We start from the raw sequence: 17,456 nt of genomic DNA on the forward strand, positions 1-17,456 counted from the left end.
ACCAGTTTGCACTCATTTTGATTTCAAACTGCAAGATGTTAATATTTAGTTCTTTGAGAATCTATTTTTTTAAAGCACACAATTCAAATAAACATTTGCTTTGAGTTTTTACACAAATGACCTGACAACTAACTCTCCTCCCTCCCATTTCACCCTGAGTCACCCGGTTGTCAGAGTAGGGCTTAGGTCTTGGTTTTGCTAAAACACAAGCCTACAGTGTGTCTGTCTGCACAGTGCAGGCCTCAGGCTTTTTATGGAGCTGTCATCCAGGCCTGGCCTGGGAACAGCTGTGGAGCTCCATCTCTCTCTGAGCCCTGCCAGAGCGCTGGACCTCGCAAATGTCACCAGTTTGTTAATGAAGGTTTCCACTGCTGTTAAGGCTGCACACCCTGTGCTCACTGGTATTTTACTGGGGTTCACTCAGTGGTCATGTCGGAAGATTTGAAAAATAGCCCAAGAGTCAAAATCTAGAATGCTGTTTTCTCATGTAAACAGCGGGACAGAAGGTTTAACCGTCTTTCAAACCAAAATTAGCTTAAGATCTTTGAAAAAAATGTATATTACCCATCAAGATTTCAAAGAATATCAGTTGATACTTCGTGCAACTGCTGGTGCTCCATGGCTGTGTAATGGGCACACCCAATTGAATTCTAAAAATATAATAAGGCCATGCAATTTACATTTTTAATTCATTGCAAATCATAAAAATATAAAATGAAAGAATCCCACAAATAAATGTATGTTTTTAGTGATTATTTGTGGCAAAACAACAATCTGATCTGAGGGTGTGATAAAACATTCAGGACTTGACACATTCAGTCGTTTTTACTTTAATTGCATCTTTTTTGTGATTGCTGTACAAGATGAGGTGTCTGAAAGGACATAAGGCGTCCCTGCAGGATGCATGTAAAACACATTTCCCTTTTGTTCTTCTATGTACAACTTTCTGCTCGTTTGAAATCCTAATTTGTGTAAAAATGACAAATGGTTTTGGAAATGTCACTCTGGAAAAGTCTTCAGGACGCCAAGTGTGAGTTCATTCTGATCAGCACCATTAATCACAGCTCAACAAGAGTTTTTTAGCTGGAAGCAAACTTGACAAATAGTCTTTGAGGAGAGCAGCTGCACCGTCCCGAACGATGCAATAAACCCTTTCTCTGGTTCCTTAAAAACTCCTTCAATCACATATGAATTTAGTTGTTACATAAAAATTGTTGAGCTTGTTTGCAGATTGACCAAAATTCTTCAATTGATTAAACTGATTAGCATTAAGGCTGGATCATTATTTAAAATGCCCTGAATATATTTTTAAAAATGTGTTTATTTGGATGAAAATTTACTTTTTTCTTTTAACAAAAAACTATTTTGAAAGCATGTGCAGGTCTGATCATATCAGCTGATGCATTTTATTTAAAAAAGTGGACCCCTCATGGATTTTCCTGCCTGTACTGAAGTATGGAGTGCTGAAGTTAAGGGCTTACATCCATCTGACACAAACGCCACAGTGCTTGCATTATATCCTGACATTCACTTGAAAGAGAAATCAGGGATTTGACAAATATTGCCAATAAAGCATGGAAGTCCTTGGTCGATTCCCCTGAAATAAAAAAAATATATGCTTACAGAATAAATAAAAAAGGTTGCGCTTACAGGCTATTCAAAAAGTGCCATTTTTGTACACAGTATACAGTATATGGACGCTCAGTATATATGTTTATAAAGTTCATGAGAAATAATCTTTAAATTCCAACATTGTGACTTTTCAACACCTCCCCCCCAAAAAACAAAAATCAACTTCAATTCTTGTATAAAAGAAGTTAAAACTTAAATTTGGATGCGCAGTTTTCCCTTTTTCTTTTTTTTTAACAAACATGAAGAGGAGTGGGAAGTGATAGTCTTCCGCTCTGCAGGACTTAGTACCAAACAGCGGCGTGTTCCTTCTGCCACTTTTTACCCCGCTGGTCGATGGTGATGGCAAAAAAAAGTCTTCATTATTATTACAATTACTATATATTATTATTATGTTTGTTTTGTCTATTTGTTCGTGTCTTTGATGCGTAAAGGAACAGAGGGGAAGCAGTCGGGCTCAGCTTGAAGCAGTGAGCGCCCTGCACCTTCATCCTTCATCTCACTTCATTCTGCGTCATGGCTCAAGTCTGCGCGCGGCTGCCGCTGCCGCCGCCGCCGCGCTCTCTGCAGATCTTTTCGCGGCCGCCGGCGCTCACATTACGCACGGCTTGATGTCCTGGTAGGAGACCTGTTGGTGGTGGTAGTACGAGCTGCTGCTCGGCGAGTGCATGGCCGAGGACGTCATGGCGTTGAACGAGAACACGAACTCCTTTCGGTCGCACATGCTGGGAGACTGGGAATGGTACCGAGGAATGCCTGCGAAGAGGAGGATGACGCGCAGATAAGCGGAAGCATCTTTATTGCAGATAGTCAAATATATAACATTTTACCAGAAATTAACCAAAATTAGTAGTAAAACTTAACACTAAAATGTTTTCAAGTTTTATTTTTAAATACAAGTTTGATAGAATTAAATTAGTAAGTTTTTTTGTATTTGTTTTCATGCGCAGATGAAGAGGAGCGGCGGATTTTCCTTCCACAGGCCCGAAGCCCATTATCCAAGCACGATTAAGAATGTCAAAAAAACAGAGGCGGGCTTGCAGGGCTAATTGACAGTGGACCTCTTGCACGCCAGTCCCGAAGGAGGGGAGCCTCAGGGCAAGGCAGGCTGGACAACTGGGCCTTTTTTTAATCCAAAAAGAGAGACTCCAAACTGTCCCGGCAAACGAGCCCTTCCTAAATTTTAACCACTTCCAGAAATACTCTGATTTTAAGGTTTAATTTGATGTATTTTACATTAGACGCAAAGTTGTGAGAAAAGTTAAATTTTATAGAATAAAGAAGCTTCCTTTTAAAACTTGTATGATGTCTCTTCATGACTTTCATTTAACATTAACAGAGGTTTTTGTATTCTGTCTCGCACAAGAGATCCAGGGTTTTACTGTCTTGCTCAATATTTCCATTAGGCCCACATTTGGCACAACACCAAATATTTACAGACGTGTTCAGAAGAAAATAGTCACAGCGGAGGGCCACAATTGAAATAGTATCCTACAGAGAGATATTTTTTCACATTATTAGCTACATTAATGTGATTTTCTTTTAGTTTTTTCTATTTTTTTTTATTTCTACTTTAAGCAGATAAGAGGAGTCTATCTGGGGTCTTACCTTGTAGATCTGTGGTGCTGTGGCAGTTCTGGTGTAGGTAGGGCTGTTCCAGTGAGTGTGTGGGCAGACTGGGCTGCAGCGTGTTCGTGCCCGGATTGCAGGGGGACAGCGGCTGCTGTTTAATGTAGGAAGCCCCGTTGTTCAGTGAGCTCGTGGGGGCCGGAGCCCACGCAGACGCCGAGCTGGAGTAGACCGGGTGAGGCTCCATGACTCCCCCGCTGGTGAGCAGAGGGGAGGCGGAATTGTCGTGGTGAGGATAGTCACTGCCGGTGGATCCGGTACAGTTCCCCATGTAGGAATGTCCGCTGTTGGTTGACAAGTGCGACATGGAGTGACCGGACAGACCCATTCCGTCCATGTTACCTGCCAGGTGTCCATTCATCATCCCGATCCCGCTGTCCAGAGACAAACTGTTGGGTGGACAGGACAGGCCCCCACCGCTCCCCTGGAAGTTGTAAGACTCGGGGATGTGGTTGAATCCCAGCCCGTTCATCATGCTGTACATGGGCTTCAGCGCCTGGCACTTACGCCTAAACCCCCTCGGCCTCCTTCTGAAGGAGCCCTCCTCAAACATGAACTCGCTGGCGGGGTCGATAGTCCAGTAGTGGCCCTTCCCAGGTCGGCCGAGGCCCTTGGGCAGCTTGATAAAGCACTCGTTTAGGGACAAGTTATGACGCACAGAGTTCTTCCATCCCTGATACGAGCCTCTGAAAAACGGGAAGCGGCTCTGCAGGAACTGGTATATTTCACTGAGTGTGAGCCGCTTGGTTGGAGAGCTCTGGATCGCCATGACTATTAAGGCGATGTATGAATACGGGGGCTTCTCTGGCCGCCGGATCCCCGCGTTCGTCTTCTTGGTTTTGGTCGTGGAAGAGGCGGTTTCCATCACCACCGTCTGTCCGTGCGTCTTCTCCGGAGCAGACATCGGGCTGCTCTGGGCAGGAGTCTGCGCGGGAGGCTGCTGGACTTCTGCCGTCATTTAGTTTGTTAGGATTAAAATCTTCAAGATGATAAATTATCTCTCCACCAAAATAAAAACAGCGTCAAAGTTCGAAACAAATCGCAGGCATAAGAAGAATCTGAAAAAAAGAGCTACAAACAAAACTGAGAAGCGACTCTTCTGATCCTTTTGGTTCTGTCCCGTTACAGTCTGAAGCCAAAGTTTGGAGAACGGAGCAGAACAGGAGCCGCTTTCCCCCTCCAGTTGCTGTGTTGTCGTGCGTCCGAGGAGCTCACTTTTTACTTATCTGCTGCCATTTGCTTATTGGAAGCCCCATGTCTTGGTTATCCTAATGTCGGGGCCCGCCCAGTTCCCTCCTACTCCACAGTGGTGGGCTAAACTGCACATCTGTGAGCTGGCTTTTCTGCAAGATATTCACAGTTTTACGCAGAGAAAAAGCCGAAACATCCCCAGTAGTTAGTTCTATATTTTATCAGGTAATAAAATCGCACATTTAAATAATTTCATGCATTTTAGCACAATCTCATTATTTTTTTCTTCTTTTTAGTTTAGATTAATACTTTATTTTTAATTTTTTGGTTGGATATTTTATTCATAAAATGATCGTTAGTTACGTTCCTGCTGTGGAGTCTCCATTTTTGGGGTCCGTAGATGCGACATTGTCGCTCATGTTCTCTCCTTAACTCACAATGTTTTTCAAAATTTGTGCAGAGAAAGAATCCATCCCAACATGCTCCCTATATTCAAGCTTTCTGATTTCTGCAAAAGATAGACACATAGACAGGGCCATGGGCAGGATGTTTATACAGTAAAATGTAAACATGTTCCCTGGCCTTCTTTAAATAAAAATCACGCAAAAGCCCCGTTAGATCAGCTAATACTCAAATGGATGTTCTTCTGTTTGCATGCCGCCTCTGATCACGTTGGATTTTTCTTCCTCTTGGTCCTTTTTTTTTAACAAATGAATATTGTTTGTGTAATGCAGTCATAATATTTACGCAGGGACGGTGCAGGAGTGAGGTGGAGGCTCAGCCGAGCTCGGAGCGCAGAAACTCGGATGAGGACTTGAGCTCCACTCCTGCACATCCACTTAGAGGTAAGGATTTAACGCATCCATACGTATCATTCAAGACTTATTTCCTTTTTAAAATGTTAAATTTATGGGGCCAAATGCAGTCTGCGTGGATAATATCTCTGAGCTTTAAACAGCTTCTTTCTGCATCAACAAGCTTCATTTAATTCCTATCCTTCCAGTTTTACAAAGCGAACGAGAGGCGCTGGACAGCGATCGGTCCACAATCTCAAGCTGTTGACATTTGGTTTCTTATTGTTCCCTTATGCAGCTTTCAGTCACGGGTTCAGGTGGATCTTGGTCTGAAAACCCTTTTATGGTTTCTAAGGTATATTCTGACATTGTATTTGTTTGTATTTTGCGTAAAAGTCGGTAATTTAAATTTTTAAAAATGATGGAAAAGCATCACTTTATAAAAACGTCTTAATCTTGAAGTTTTGCTGCGTGACTGAGCAGTAAGACATTAGATCGATTGGTGTACCACGTGATTTATTGATGCCTCAGCATGAATCCAGCCCTAAAGCGGCCTTATTCGCTTCAGGTGCAGTGAAACCCAGAAGACACGAGAAAACAAAAACTTCACAGTAAAGTTCAAAGTTTAGATTTCCAAAGGATTTCACTGTTTCGACTGTGACTCAATGGCTTTGATAGATGAAGGTTTGCATTGTTTTAACCACCGCCTGCTCGGCCACTTGCTCGCATCGAGCCACATATTTATCAGTAAAGAGGACCACCCAGCGCGCACCAGAGGCAGGCGCGCTCCCGTCCTCTCCCTGCCCACTGCGTTTAATTACCTCTGATGACTTCATTCCGTTAGGACTCTTTCCCTCTCACGCTCCATCGTATCAGGCCCCCTCACTTGTCCACAGACCTTTTACACTTTGAAAAAAATAAATTATTCATTTTTACTTATGCTGCTATTTCGAACCAAAGCCAAGTAAAAGTTAAAAAAAAAATCTAGTTTTCTGTGCTGGAAGCTCCCTGCGTCCTGTGAAGCAGGACAATCCATCATATTTCTTACCATTCTGGGGCCTTTTGAGTAGGAAATGGTCATAAAATAATCGAAAAATGAACAAAAATGTTAAAATTGAGAACAAAAAATACCATAAAATGCTTTTCCATGAGAAGAATTAATGCCATTTTCATCATTTTAACCTCGTGATCGGGGCTTCCTGCTCTCAAAGAAGAACTCATGCACTTTTCCATGACGTCCCATCATGAAATGTTTGACAGCACTGCATCCAGGAATGCTCCTCCACCTAGGAGAGCGCGCGCTCCTCACAGGGTTGGGCCCTACCTCAGATCCATTGAATGTTCTTTTTATTTGATCAGTTTTTTTACACTGCTTAAACAAATTATTGAAGAAAAAAGTAAGATAAATGTGTGGACAAGTTTACCTTAGTTTACAAATGAGTCAACACTTGTTTTGGAAACAGATGAGATATTTGATCATTAAAATGAGAGGAAGCTCACCTGCAGCTTCCCACTGAATCCCAGATCCGAACACTTCCGTTTATATTTGGACTCACGTACAGTCCCAAACACGCCGAGTTTTGAGTGTTAAACTTAGGTGAAATGCTTCTTTCAGCGAGCGTCGTGTCTGAGTAATAGTTTCAACAGTTTCCCTTCTGGGTGGTGAAAGAGGGCGGCAGAGGGTCAGCGAGAGGCCGCAGAGACTTTATTTGGAGGACGGTGCTGCAGAAACATCCATCAAGTGGCCCTAAGTTCATCCCAGCAAAAGTCCAGCTCTGAGGCTGACTCTCTTAAACATATTTTATGAGATATACATGTTCTGATATGTGATATATCACGGAAAAATGATTGACAGCTTTTCCCACTTGAATTGATGTCCAGCTGCGTGGAGGATGAGTTTATCTTGAAGGCATGCGGGCCACCAAATAATAAAGCATTTAAAATGCTATTGCTTGTATTTTGTTTGAATTTAGACAGAAAGGATACAAATATTCAACTTTTTAATTTACTTTAATTTTATAAAATATTCTAAAATAATCACAGTCAGACATGCATCAGAAAAAAGGACACTTCTACCGACAATGTGTTTCTGTCTTAAAATTCAATTCATTTCTGTATTCATTTAAAGCCAAAAATTATTCAATATCCTCACAGCAAATTTTAAAAGTAGTAACATTTGGATGGTATATGAACAATTTGAGTTTTGGCAGTTTGCCTCCTCTGTGTCGCATGCAGATCTTTCAGTATTGTCACTTTAATTGAAAACAGCGTGAAGTCGAGGTGGGTACCCCCTCATCACTTTCCCCGCGCGGTAGGTGGTCATGTATATTTTCTTTTAAGTGGTGTTTATGTGATCGTGAACAGGACAGGATTGCTCGCAAACGGCTGATTGCGCACACTCAGGTCCCGCGCGCGGATTAGATCCACACCGATACCTGCCGACTGGAGCGCACTCTGCTCCATTACATTTTGCGCGCACATCAGGTCGCATTTCCTGGCTATGGCGCAAACCGAAAAAAATATTATTTGATGTAAAATTTTTCAATTTTAAAGTGCATTTATAATAATTCTACTTCCACCTGATGCGGGGCCCGCGTCTACAAACATCTGCATCACTGACACATCCCTGCACGCCGCTGAGCCCGATCACACCATTCCAAAATGAGGAATTACCAGAGAAATGTGCAGATTTAGCAGCTTGTGCGTCGTTTTCCAGGTTTCCAAGTAGCTTTCTCACCTTAAAACTCGCTTCAAAGTATTGGTACTTTTAAATTTCAATGTTTGTCCGAAGCTCTAAATTCTATAAAATGTATTCCTATATAAAAGACAAGAATTAAAATGCAACAATAATTTAAAAATAATTTGATTTATTCTGTTATTGGCACTCTATGGTATTGTTAATTGTACTAGTTTGATGCAACTTTTTCACTATTGGTAAAGTATTTTTGTGTGACACTTCCTGTTAATAATTGTTATTTTTTTCGTCCTGACGCATGCGTCCTTTGCTCTTCGCTGCACACCTGTAACTTACTGATATTATTTCCAATGGTAATTTACAGTCGGCAAATGATCCGGTTTTATACAGCAAATCATTGATAAAATAAAAAGAATGTTTACAACCTAATTTAATGTGTCACCCCCAACTCATAACAGAGCTCAGTAATTTCCATATTAATCTAAAATCATGTGTGTATTTTTTAGTCAATTATTCATTAAAATGTTCGTTTCATTAAATAATAGCCATATTGGTAATTTTTTTTTATTTAGTTTTTTTTTCATAAAGAATCCTGTCATATCAATATCTGTGGGTCACTTGCACAAACTGAGAACCTCCTGCTTCTCCTCCTCCTCACAGGCCTTACCGCAACAGGTCCCTGCTCCTTTTGCCAAAACAAAGATAGGCCCACTCCGAACACAATATTCTTCTTTTTTATTTTAGGATTTGCTCATTTGTCACTCTGAAACATTCCATTTTGACAATAAAACAAAAGAACAGCAACTATAAAATTCCTTCTGGTTTATATTTTGTTATCATGGGCAGTAGGTTACCACATAATTTGAGATGAAGGGCAGCAGTGTTGAGGGTTAGGCAGCTTTGGAGTTTTTACAAAATTCCTGAGTGTTCATGTGGTCGGAACTCAAAACGTTTTCATTATCATAAATACCTGTTTGGGGGAGGGGGGGGGGGGGGGTTAGGTGTGAGTGAAACACTGGACAACAAGAAAGCATCAAAGAAATAAAAAAGGTTATCTTCCATCCTAAAAAAGAAGGGCAAAAAATGTTGGGATTGCAGTATATTTTTGAATGCTGGGCTGCTTATATTTGTGCTGCTGTAAACATAAAGATAAAATCCATATCTCCATTAAATTTAACCTCTTTTTAAATAGGCACAGTGTAGCAAAAGGTCATTGTTGTAAAGTTAAACTGTTTTTTTAGATAAATTGAAACATCTTTGCTTTTTTTGGTAAAACATTTTTTTTGGGTTGGTATTTTACCAACATTATTAAACAAGTTATTAAAATATATGATAAATTGATAAATCATTGAGTTTCTTTTGGTTCAGTGTTTGTTAGCAGCCTTTAGATAAGCTCTGTAAATTAAAAAAATGAGATTTTTCACTTTAAATGGAAGCAAAAATCAAGGTTGAAGCTTGATTTAACCTACAGCGAGTAACTTATTCAGACCAAATTTAAGTGTTTTTGAGTTCTCAGATTTCTTTTCCAGTGTTACCTCTCAAGTAAAAAAGCATCATTCTTCTGCAAAGAAACATGGCATGTTGTGTAAGAGAAACATGGTTTCTCTTTCACAAAATGCCATGTTCTTTTGCTCTTGACCTTTATTCGCTACATTTTTGCCTCTTCAGGAAGGTCCAGTTTCTGGGGGGCCAACTTGGACCCCACCCTGCAGTTCTGCACACTTCCTGGTCCATCGTGGTCTGACCAACTTAGGGACAGACATCAGTAATGAGATCTGAAGCTGAAACCGCAGTGGAGAACAGAAAAGACTCAGTTGGTTAGCTCTGCTGCAGGTTAGCTCCTTTCATCCTGCCTTGATGTCAGTTTGGTGGGTGCAGACGGGGCAACACAGATTTAAATGAACATGTTTACATGTCTTTGTGTTTACACCCAGCTCACGACTCTTTTTTCTGGGGATTTTCCTACGGCACTCTGCTTCGAAAAAAGCAATTAAGAATTCCCAAACAGTACACCGCAATGGGAGATATCATGTGTTTTCCATGTCCCTCACAGATTTTGACTGAAAAGGATTGACTATTTTTAAGCTACACACAACTGAACCCACCTACGGATAAACCACAAATTGAATGGAGAGGAGTGGGGGGTGAGTGGGCATGGTAATTGGCTATTGTGGAGCTCATGCGTCTCTGTTCTGCCATAAACAGCCTTGGTAGTTCACATCTTGATGCTTCAGTCCATTTGAAAGTGGGGCATGTCCATGTTGCTTGTGGGAACTCATAGTCAGGCAGCGGTTGGAATCAGTCAGGAATGTTTAGGGATGGTTTCTGGATTCAGTTGCAACTTCTGATTCTCCACAGCGAAGCACCAGGGTGGGAAAAAGGCTGAGAGCATTTCCTGAGTGGAGGGGGTCCCAGTGAAGCATCACACGCCTGGCATCATGAGACAGGGACTCTGCCAGTTTCAGGCCACGATCCCAAATGAGGAGAAGACTTGAGAAGAATACAGCTGTGGGGAGACATGCTGGATGCTGTAGTCAGTGTCAACCAAACAGTTGAGAGGACAGAGACCAGGCACAAGGCTGTGATGTACAATTAAAGCTCAAAGTTACAAAACAGAAAATGGTCAAAAACGCCAAGAAAAGGACAGGAAATAAAAAAGAAATGTGACAAAGAAAATCAATAACCAATTTTTTATTCCTTTTCTTTGTCCTCAACCTTTTTATATCAGAATTTATTTCCAATTATATAAAAAATATTCTTCAGTGGTTTTTTTTGCAAGGAGATGCTAAATTAAATGGAGTCCTGAAAAGAGGGTATGTTACCAATTAGTAACATATGGTGTAAAGGGGTTAAGCAACATCATAATCTCTCACATGCATGAATTAATATTCTGATTTTTACTTTCCCACATTTTGTTTTCTTCACATTTTTTAAAGTTTGTTCCCAAGAATCTGAGCAGCTATTCCTCATCTTGAAAGGAAAAACAATTACAAAATCCTTTTTTTTCTTGTTTAATGCAAATAAAGGTTTTATTTAGTGATGTTAAGAATCATACCTCAGCTTTGACATCGAACTGTATGATCACTTTGTTTGTGTGTTTGGATTTCTGCACACATTCTGTAAACATTTTTGTGTTCTAAGTGCAAAATCAGCCTTTTTTTAAACTTAAACATTTAACTTGCTGCTCAACCGAATGGTAGAGCACATTTAGAAAACAAATGATCAAAAACACTGATTGTTCGGATCACTCCCCCAATGCAATAAGCAGCAGATTTTTTTTCATTGGTTTTGTCTTTGTTAGTTAAAAGACTAAGGTAAAGCCAATCAGACCACGGACGAAGTAAAAAAAATGTCTATTTGTTATGAATATAAGGTAAAGCCCAGCATTAAAAATCAATAGCTGTTTCATAATTTGATTTCTACATTTCTTTATTTTTGTTTGACCTCACTGAATCCTGTTGTAAGAAGAATTGCTCATTGACAATGGCTTTGTCAAAGACGTCTGTGTTTTGACTTCATGACATTTCAGCTTTGACATAAGGACAGTGTGATTTTTAAGGTAATTCATTTCAGTTCAGTGTCAGAAAATCTGTTTGTGTACATTTGGGAGACAAAGCGTATCTGTTCATTTTTGTATGTTTTCCAGACTCAAATGCAAAAAGTCTCATTTTGATGTGTGAACACTAAAAATACAGTGGTGGACAAAATTGTTGGTACCCCTCAGTTAAAGAAAGAAAGTCTACAATGCTCACTGAAATGACTTGAAACGTTCAAAAGTAATAATAAATTAAAATTTATTGAAAATGAAATAATCAAAATCAGCCATTACTTTTGAGTTGTTGATTAACAGAAGTATTTAAAAAACAAACTTGTGAAATAGGGCTGGACAAAATGGACTGGACCCATAACTTAATATTTTGTTGCACAACCTTTTGAGGCAATTCCTGCAATTACACGGTTTCTGTATTTGTCAATGAGCCTTCTGCACCTGTCGACAGGTATTTTGGCCCACTCCTCATGAGCAAACTGCTCCAGTTGTCTCAGGTTTGATGGGTGTCTTCTCCAAATGGCATTTTTCATCTCCTTCCACAGATGTTTAATGGGATTCAGATCTGGGCTCATAGAAGGCCACTTCAGAATCGTCCAACGCTTTTCTCTTAGCCATTCTTAGGTGTTTTTGGCTGTGTGTTTTGGATCGTTGTCCTGTTGGAAGACCCATGACCTGCGACTGAGACCAAGCTTTCTGACACTAGGCAGCACATTTCTATCCAGAATGCCTTGATCTTCTTCTTTCTCTCTCGGCTTTTCCCATCAGGGATTGCCACAGCGAAACAACCTCCCTTTCGAGGATGAGTCGCATGGTTAACTTGGCAATGTTTTATGCCGGATGCCCTTCCTGACGCAACCCTCTCAATTTATCCGGGCTTGGGACCGGCACAGAAGCAGAGAAGGGAATAGGGAGCAGCCCGGATTCAAACCCTGGTTTCACGGACAGAAGGCGCCGCAAACCAGCACGAGCTAAACTGGCTCCCATCCAGAATGCCTCGATAATCTTGAGATTTCATTTTACCTTGTACAACTTCAAGACACCCAGTGCCAGATGCAGCAAAGCAGCCCAAAACAGAACTGAGCCTCCTCCATGTTTCACCGTAGGGACAGTGTTCTTTTGGTTGTATGCTTCATTTTTGAGTCTACGAACTTAAAGCTGATGTTTCTTACCAAAAAGCTCCAGTTTTGTCTCATCTGTCCAAAGGACATCATTTCAGAAGCTTTGTGGCCTGTCAACATGCATTTTTGCAAATTCCAGTCTGGCTTTTTTATGATTTCCTTTCAACAGTGGTGTCCTCCTTGATCGTCTCCCATGAAGTCCACTCTGGCTCAAACAACTGACTGGTGTTTGACACTGTGATCTGACACTGATGTACCTTGATCTAGGAGTTCACCTTTAATGTCTTTGGAGGTTGTTCTGGGCTCTTTGGATACAGTTCCAACTATCCGTCTCCTCAATTTGTCATCAATTTTCCTCTTCCGTCACGTCCAGGGAGGTTGGCTACTGTCCTGTGGGTCTTAAACTTCTGAATAATATGTGCCACTGTCGTCACAGGAACTTCAAGCTGCTTAGAGATGGTTTTATAGCCTTTACCTTTACGATGTTTGTCTATAATTTTGTTTCTAATGTCCTGGGACAATTCTCTCCTTCCCTTTCTGTTGTCCATGTTCAGTGTGGTTCACACCTTTTCACCAAACAGCAACGTGACTATTTGTCTCCCTTTAAATGGGCAGACTGACTGATTATCGGTTTGAAAACAGCTGTGATGTCAATTAAAGGACATACCTGAGTTCATCATGACCCCCTGGACAATTAGTTCTCAGTCTTTTATGGAGGTACCATCATTTTTGTCAAGTCCTATTTCATTAGTTTGTATTTTTAAATAATTCTGTTAATCAACAACTCAAAAGTAATGGCTGATTTTGATTATTTCATTTTTAATTAATTTTAATTTATTGTTAATTTTGAACATTTCAAGTCATTTCAGTGAGCATTGTAGACTTTCTTTCTTTAACTGAGGGGTACCAACAATTATGTCCACCACTGTTTCTGGCTAAAACCTTTAGAAGGTTACTCTCTCATCAGTGGTGAATTGAATGGGTCAGTAAGAGTAGGAGAACATCTTGGACTGAATATATGTGAGTGCACGTGTGTAGACATGCACAGCTCCCTCTGGCTTGTATAAATGATGGTGGCAGAACTGTAGCTTGTAGTGGGACAAGGGCTTTTTATTTCCACCTGCTACTGGCCTCTTTCCGTTGGTCTGCTCTATAACAATGGCACTGAGAAAGCTGCAGACTGCAAAGTGATTGATGTTGGACTCTGCTTGGCCCGCCTTCAGATGGGGGACTGAGAGGAAGAGACGACCCCTCCCTTCTACAACAACTGCCCTCCGCAGCAGGGTTTACGAAGGCAAACTTCTGATCGAGATGTTGTCATTTGTGGTGTCTCATTTTACAGGAGTGCTAAAGACAAGTTGGTAATCACATGGAAACAAGGTTTCCATGCCTTTTGCACCATTTTGCTTCCAAATTGCATAAAAAAGAGAATTTATGTCCTTCAAGTGATCTGAACTTTATCTTCTCCATCTTGTGTCCACCATCTCTTGCCCTGTCACTGGGGGAAGAGACGCAGACTCATCTCCAGTGCATTCTTTCCATTTTACTGAAGAGCAGTGTTGCAGGGAGAGCAATATATCACATGAATTGTCTGTGCTTCCCTTCTGCCTGTTTCTAACTGTGTTTCTCTTTCTCCTTCCTCCAGGCTCGAAGGGGCAGGCGGCTTCAGTTTGGCCACAGGAAGCAGTGAGTTCTTTGGAGAAGGGAAGACTTCTCATGGGGGAGCATGCTCTCTCTCCCCCCTTCTCCTCCTCCTTCACCCACTCACTACCCCAAAATGACCCCTGACCCTTTCATCTGTTTATATCAGAGCATGGAAGTGAGAAATAGTGATGAGTCACTCTAGCCGTGTGTTTACACTCTGGAGTCACGCAAGGAAGGAAATAAGCCACGGTCTGCTAAAAGTGGAGAGGTGAGAGGGCTGCTGTGATTTACCTCTCAGACTAGAATTGATTTTGCGTCATCTCTGCTGAGAAAAAGCTTCACCCGCAGACAACAGCAGCTTCAGCGGCACAGAGGACTGTGGTCGAAGGGAAAGGCCGACGGAGAAGGTCGAAACGCAGAGTCAGGGCAGCGTGTCGGTGGGCCGCTCACTACACCCTGCACATTGTTTAAGGAGATTAAACCACAAGAAAACTCACAGTGGATCTAAATATTAGACAATTCTTATGAATTATTGACAGATACGTGGCTCCATGATTGCTGCCTGGAATCGGGCCCATCTTGGAAACATCACTGTCCACACATTCTGGGTTTAGTTTTGAGAAAGTGGTTTCATTTTGATTATTGTACATTTTACTCAACAAATTTTTCATTGGGAGTTAAAAAAAACTTTTTCTTGAGTTACAGAAAGAGCCCAACTCAATCTGACATTGCAATGTTTACAGGCAGCAATGACGCGCATGCCTTTGTTATGCTCAAATGATTAATAGGGTTTAGCTTATTTAACTATTAAACATATTTTTTCTGTTCTTTCATTTCTAATGACGGAGTTTCAAAATATTTCGGAACTTATAGATTGTAGAAAATGTAGATTCTTTAGGAAATTCCAAGTTTTGCACCTCATAACTTTATCAAACTTTATATGTTTTGGCCATGGTTTTAAAAAAAAAAAAGTGAAACTGCAATTATTTATAATGAAGTGATGACTTGATTGTATGACAGATGGGTTTCAATGATCTATGGTTATCGTGTTAGCGGCTTAGATAAACCAGGCAATTGAGATTTTGATGGTTGACATTTTCTTGTAGCTCCTAAACAGATTTGACACAAAGATTTTGCGCATCAGTGTGTCTTGGTGATTGTATCCTTCAGGGAAATTAAAATGAAATGATGCATATGGGTTTGAGGGATTATAGCAGGTTTTTATGAATAAACAGCCTTTGAACACGTGCTTCTTCGTTCCGTGTCATGTGAGGCGTGTTTACTGCGGCCTCCTCTGCTCTCAAACAGTGTCATCCACGACAAGGGATTTTACATTTTGGCCAGGAATAGCTATTGTTTTTCACGGCATGGCGGAAGTTACTGCCACTGAGTTTAGTAAATAAAAGTGACACCGTACTTCTTTATGTCGCCGCGCTGGTGCGAGCAGCTTCCCTGCTGACTCCAGCAAGTATCCTTTTACACACCCCCATACGCACCGCCACAATGATAGAGTCGGCAGCTCTTATTTTTGCCGATCTTTCCTGAATTGTAAGCACTGTCAGGGGCTTTGATTGATAGCTGTGTTTATCACCATATTATTAAGTAATCAGGCTCACCACAGCTGGGCCTGCAGCTCCTTAATTCCAGCTGAAGCACACAGTTTCAAGCTAATTAAAGGTTGGCTAAATGGCTTTTGTGAATTTTTTAAAATATAGTTCTCTCTTTTTTCAACTGTGCAGTGCTGATTGTTGGATTTGCATTCTGTCTGGAGAAATTTAGCAACAACCTTACATACAGTACAATCACCAGAGGAGATTGCCGGGAATGAATGTTGGATATGACTCTAGATTTTCGAAAAATATAAACTGTTGGTCTGTATTGGCATTAAACTCCTAAAAATTAATCTAATTTAGTCAATCAATATAAATCTGTAGAGATTTGTTTTCTTTGTAAATCCAAAGATAAACAATGCAGTGTTCAAGGTAAATGCAGCCATGGTGGAGAAAAGATGCTAAAAGAGATCTTTGAAAATTGTCAGCTCTTCATAAGCATGGCAAATTTGCTAAATGGCCACTTACTAATAGATTACAAAGCCCCTTTTTTTTAAAAACAAAATCTAAATCTAAGTTTGGTTGTGGGCAGTTTGACTGAGGGAACAATCAGGCAGCAGATGTTTCATGTTGGAAAATCCAGCTCTGTCCCTCTCTTTTTTAACCAAATGGGGGAAGGAGTGCTCAAATGACTGCGTGCAGGAGTTACATAAAATGAATTTGAACTGGCCTTGAATCATAATGATGTCACACCCTGAACAAAAAATGTTTTCTCTTTTATTGTGTTTTTGAACTGGATACCAGACTAACCTTTGCCGTCAGCGGTTTTTCTTTGTTGTTCTCTTCTGTAATCCCTAACTTTGCAGCATCAAATTAAATTAACTTAAAATAGTTTTATGAAATTCAGCAAAGATGCTGCAAATGAACAACTTTAATTTCTATTTAAGAAAAGTAACACAATTACAAGCAAAAAGTTTTTCGTAAAATTGTCAATAAATGGGGTTTTTAGAAAGGTTAATTCAGAAAATGACCAAGTCATAAGTGAATTGTGTTGTTGTTTCATAAAAATGTGCTGCTAAAAATATTAATTAAATGTCATACTAAGATATGTTGCCTCTGATTGTGATGCAATTATCAACCTTTGCTTTATGTTGCACGCATTAATTATGTAATTGAATGTTTATAATGTATTTTCTGTGAGTGATGCATTTAAACTGAGTGATTCTTCGGTTACTGATTGTTTTATGCTTTTGTTAATAAAATGGAATTCAATGCGATGGGAAGTTTGAGGAGAAATCTAGTCTAATTCCATTCATGATATTGAGCAACAAACAAAACAACACATTCTGATGGAAAAAACGTTGGAGAAAACAGCTAATCTTTTTTCTTCTCACAATCTTTTATGCACAAAAAGACTCATTAGATTTAAATTTAGCTTCAGAAACTCGCCAGTTGCCAAATTCAAAAACCACTTAAGGACCTTATGATGACTTCTCAGTTTTTCCATGATGGGAAGCAGAGTACATGTAAACACTGCCAGAAACATATTCAGCAAAGCTGGAGTTGCTGGTGGTCCTCTGATTTACTTTGTGCTATTAGTTTATTTCAAACAGGATATGCATCGGTATCCATACTCTCTAAATACATAAGAACTGC

The 17,456-nt window shown here is 40.4% G+C and overlaps 1 protein-coding gene and 1 long non-coding RNA gene across 2 annotated transcripts; one reads left to right on the forward strand and one right to left on the reverse strand.

Moving 5' to 3' along the window:
* Positions 1-814: 814 nt before the first annotated feature.
* foxf1 (forkhead box F1) lies at positions 815-4,493 on the reverse strand. The gene is made up of 2 exons (XM_004067216.5): positions 3,238-4,493; positions 815-2,385 (listed from the first exon to the last, which is right to left on the reverse strand). Exons 1-2 carry the CDS (start codon positions 4,214-4,216, stop codon positions 2,222-2,224), a joined length of 1,143 nt encoding a protein of 380 aa, XP_004067264.1. The 5' UTR covers positions 4,217-4,493; the 3' UTR covers positions 815-2,221.
* An 84-nt stretch (positions 4,494-4,577) lies between these two features.
* LOC110017703 (uncharacterized) lies at positions 4,578-17,074 on the forward strand. Its single transcript, XR_002293195.2, has 3 exons — positions 4,578-4,674; positions 5,201-5,294; positions 14,252-17,074. It is a non-coding gene; the product is annotated as an uncharacterized LOC110017703 (long non-coding RNA).
* Positions 17,075-17,456: the final 382 nt, after the last annotated feature.

The sequence above is a fragment of the Oryzias latipes genome, chromosome 3, assembly GCF_053564925.1.
Source record: "Oryzias latipes strain Hd-rR chromosome 3, Olatipes_Hd-rR_3.1".
Taxonomy (NCBI): domain Eukaryota; kingdom Metazoa; phylum Chordata; class Actinopteri; order Beloniformes; family Adrianichthyidae; genus Oryzias; species Oryzias latipes.

Coding starts and splice junctions, on each gene's coding strand:
- foxf1 (XM_004067216.5), bottom strand. CDS start 4,216: ATGACGGCAGAAGTCCAGCAGCCTCCCGCGCAGACTCCTGCCCAGAGC. Junction 2,386..3,237: donor CAGCACCACAGATCTACAAG/GTAAGACCCCAG, acceptor TCCTCTTCGCAG/GCATTCCTCGGTACCATTCC.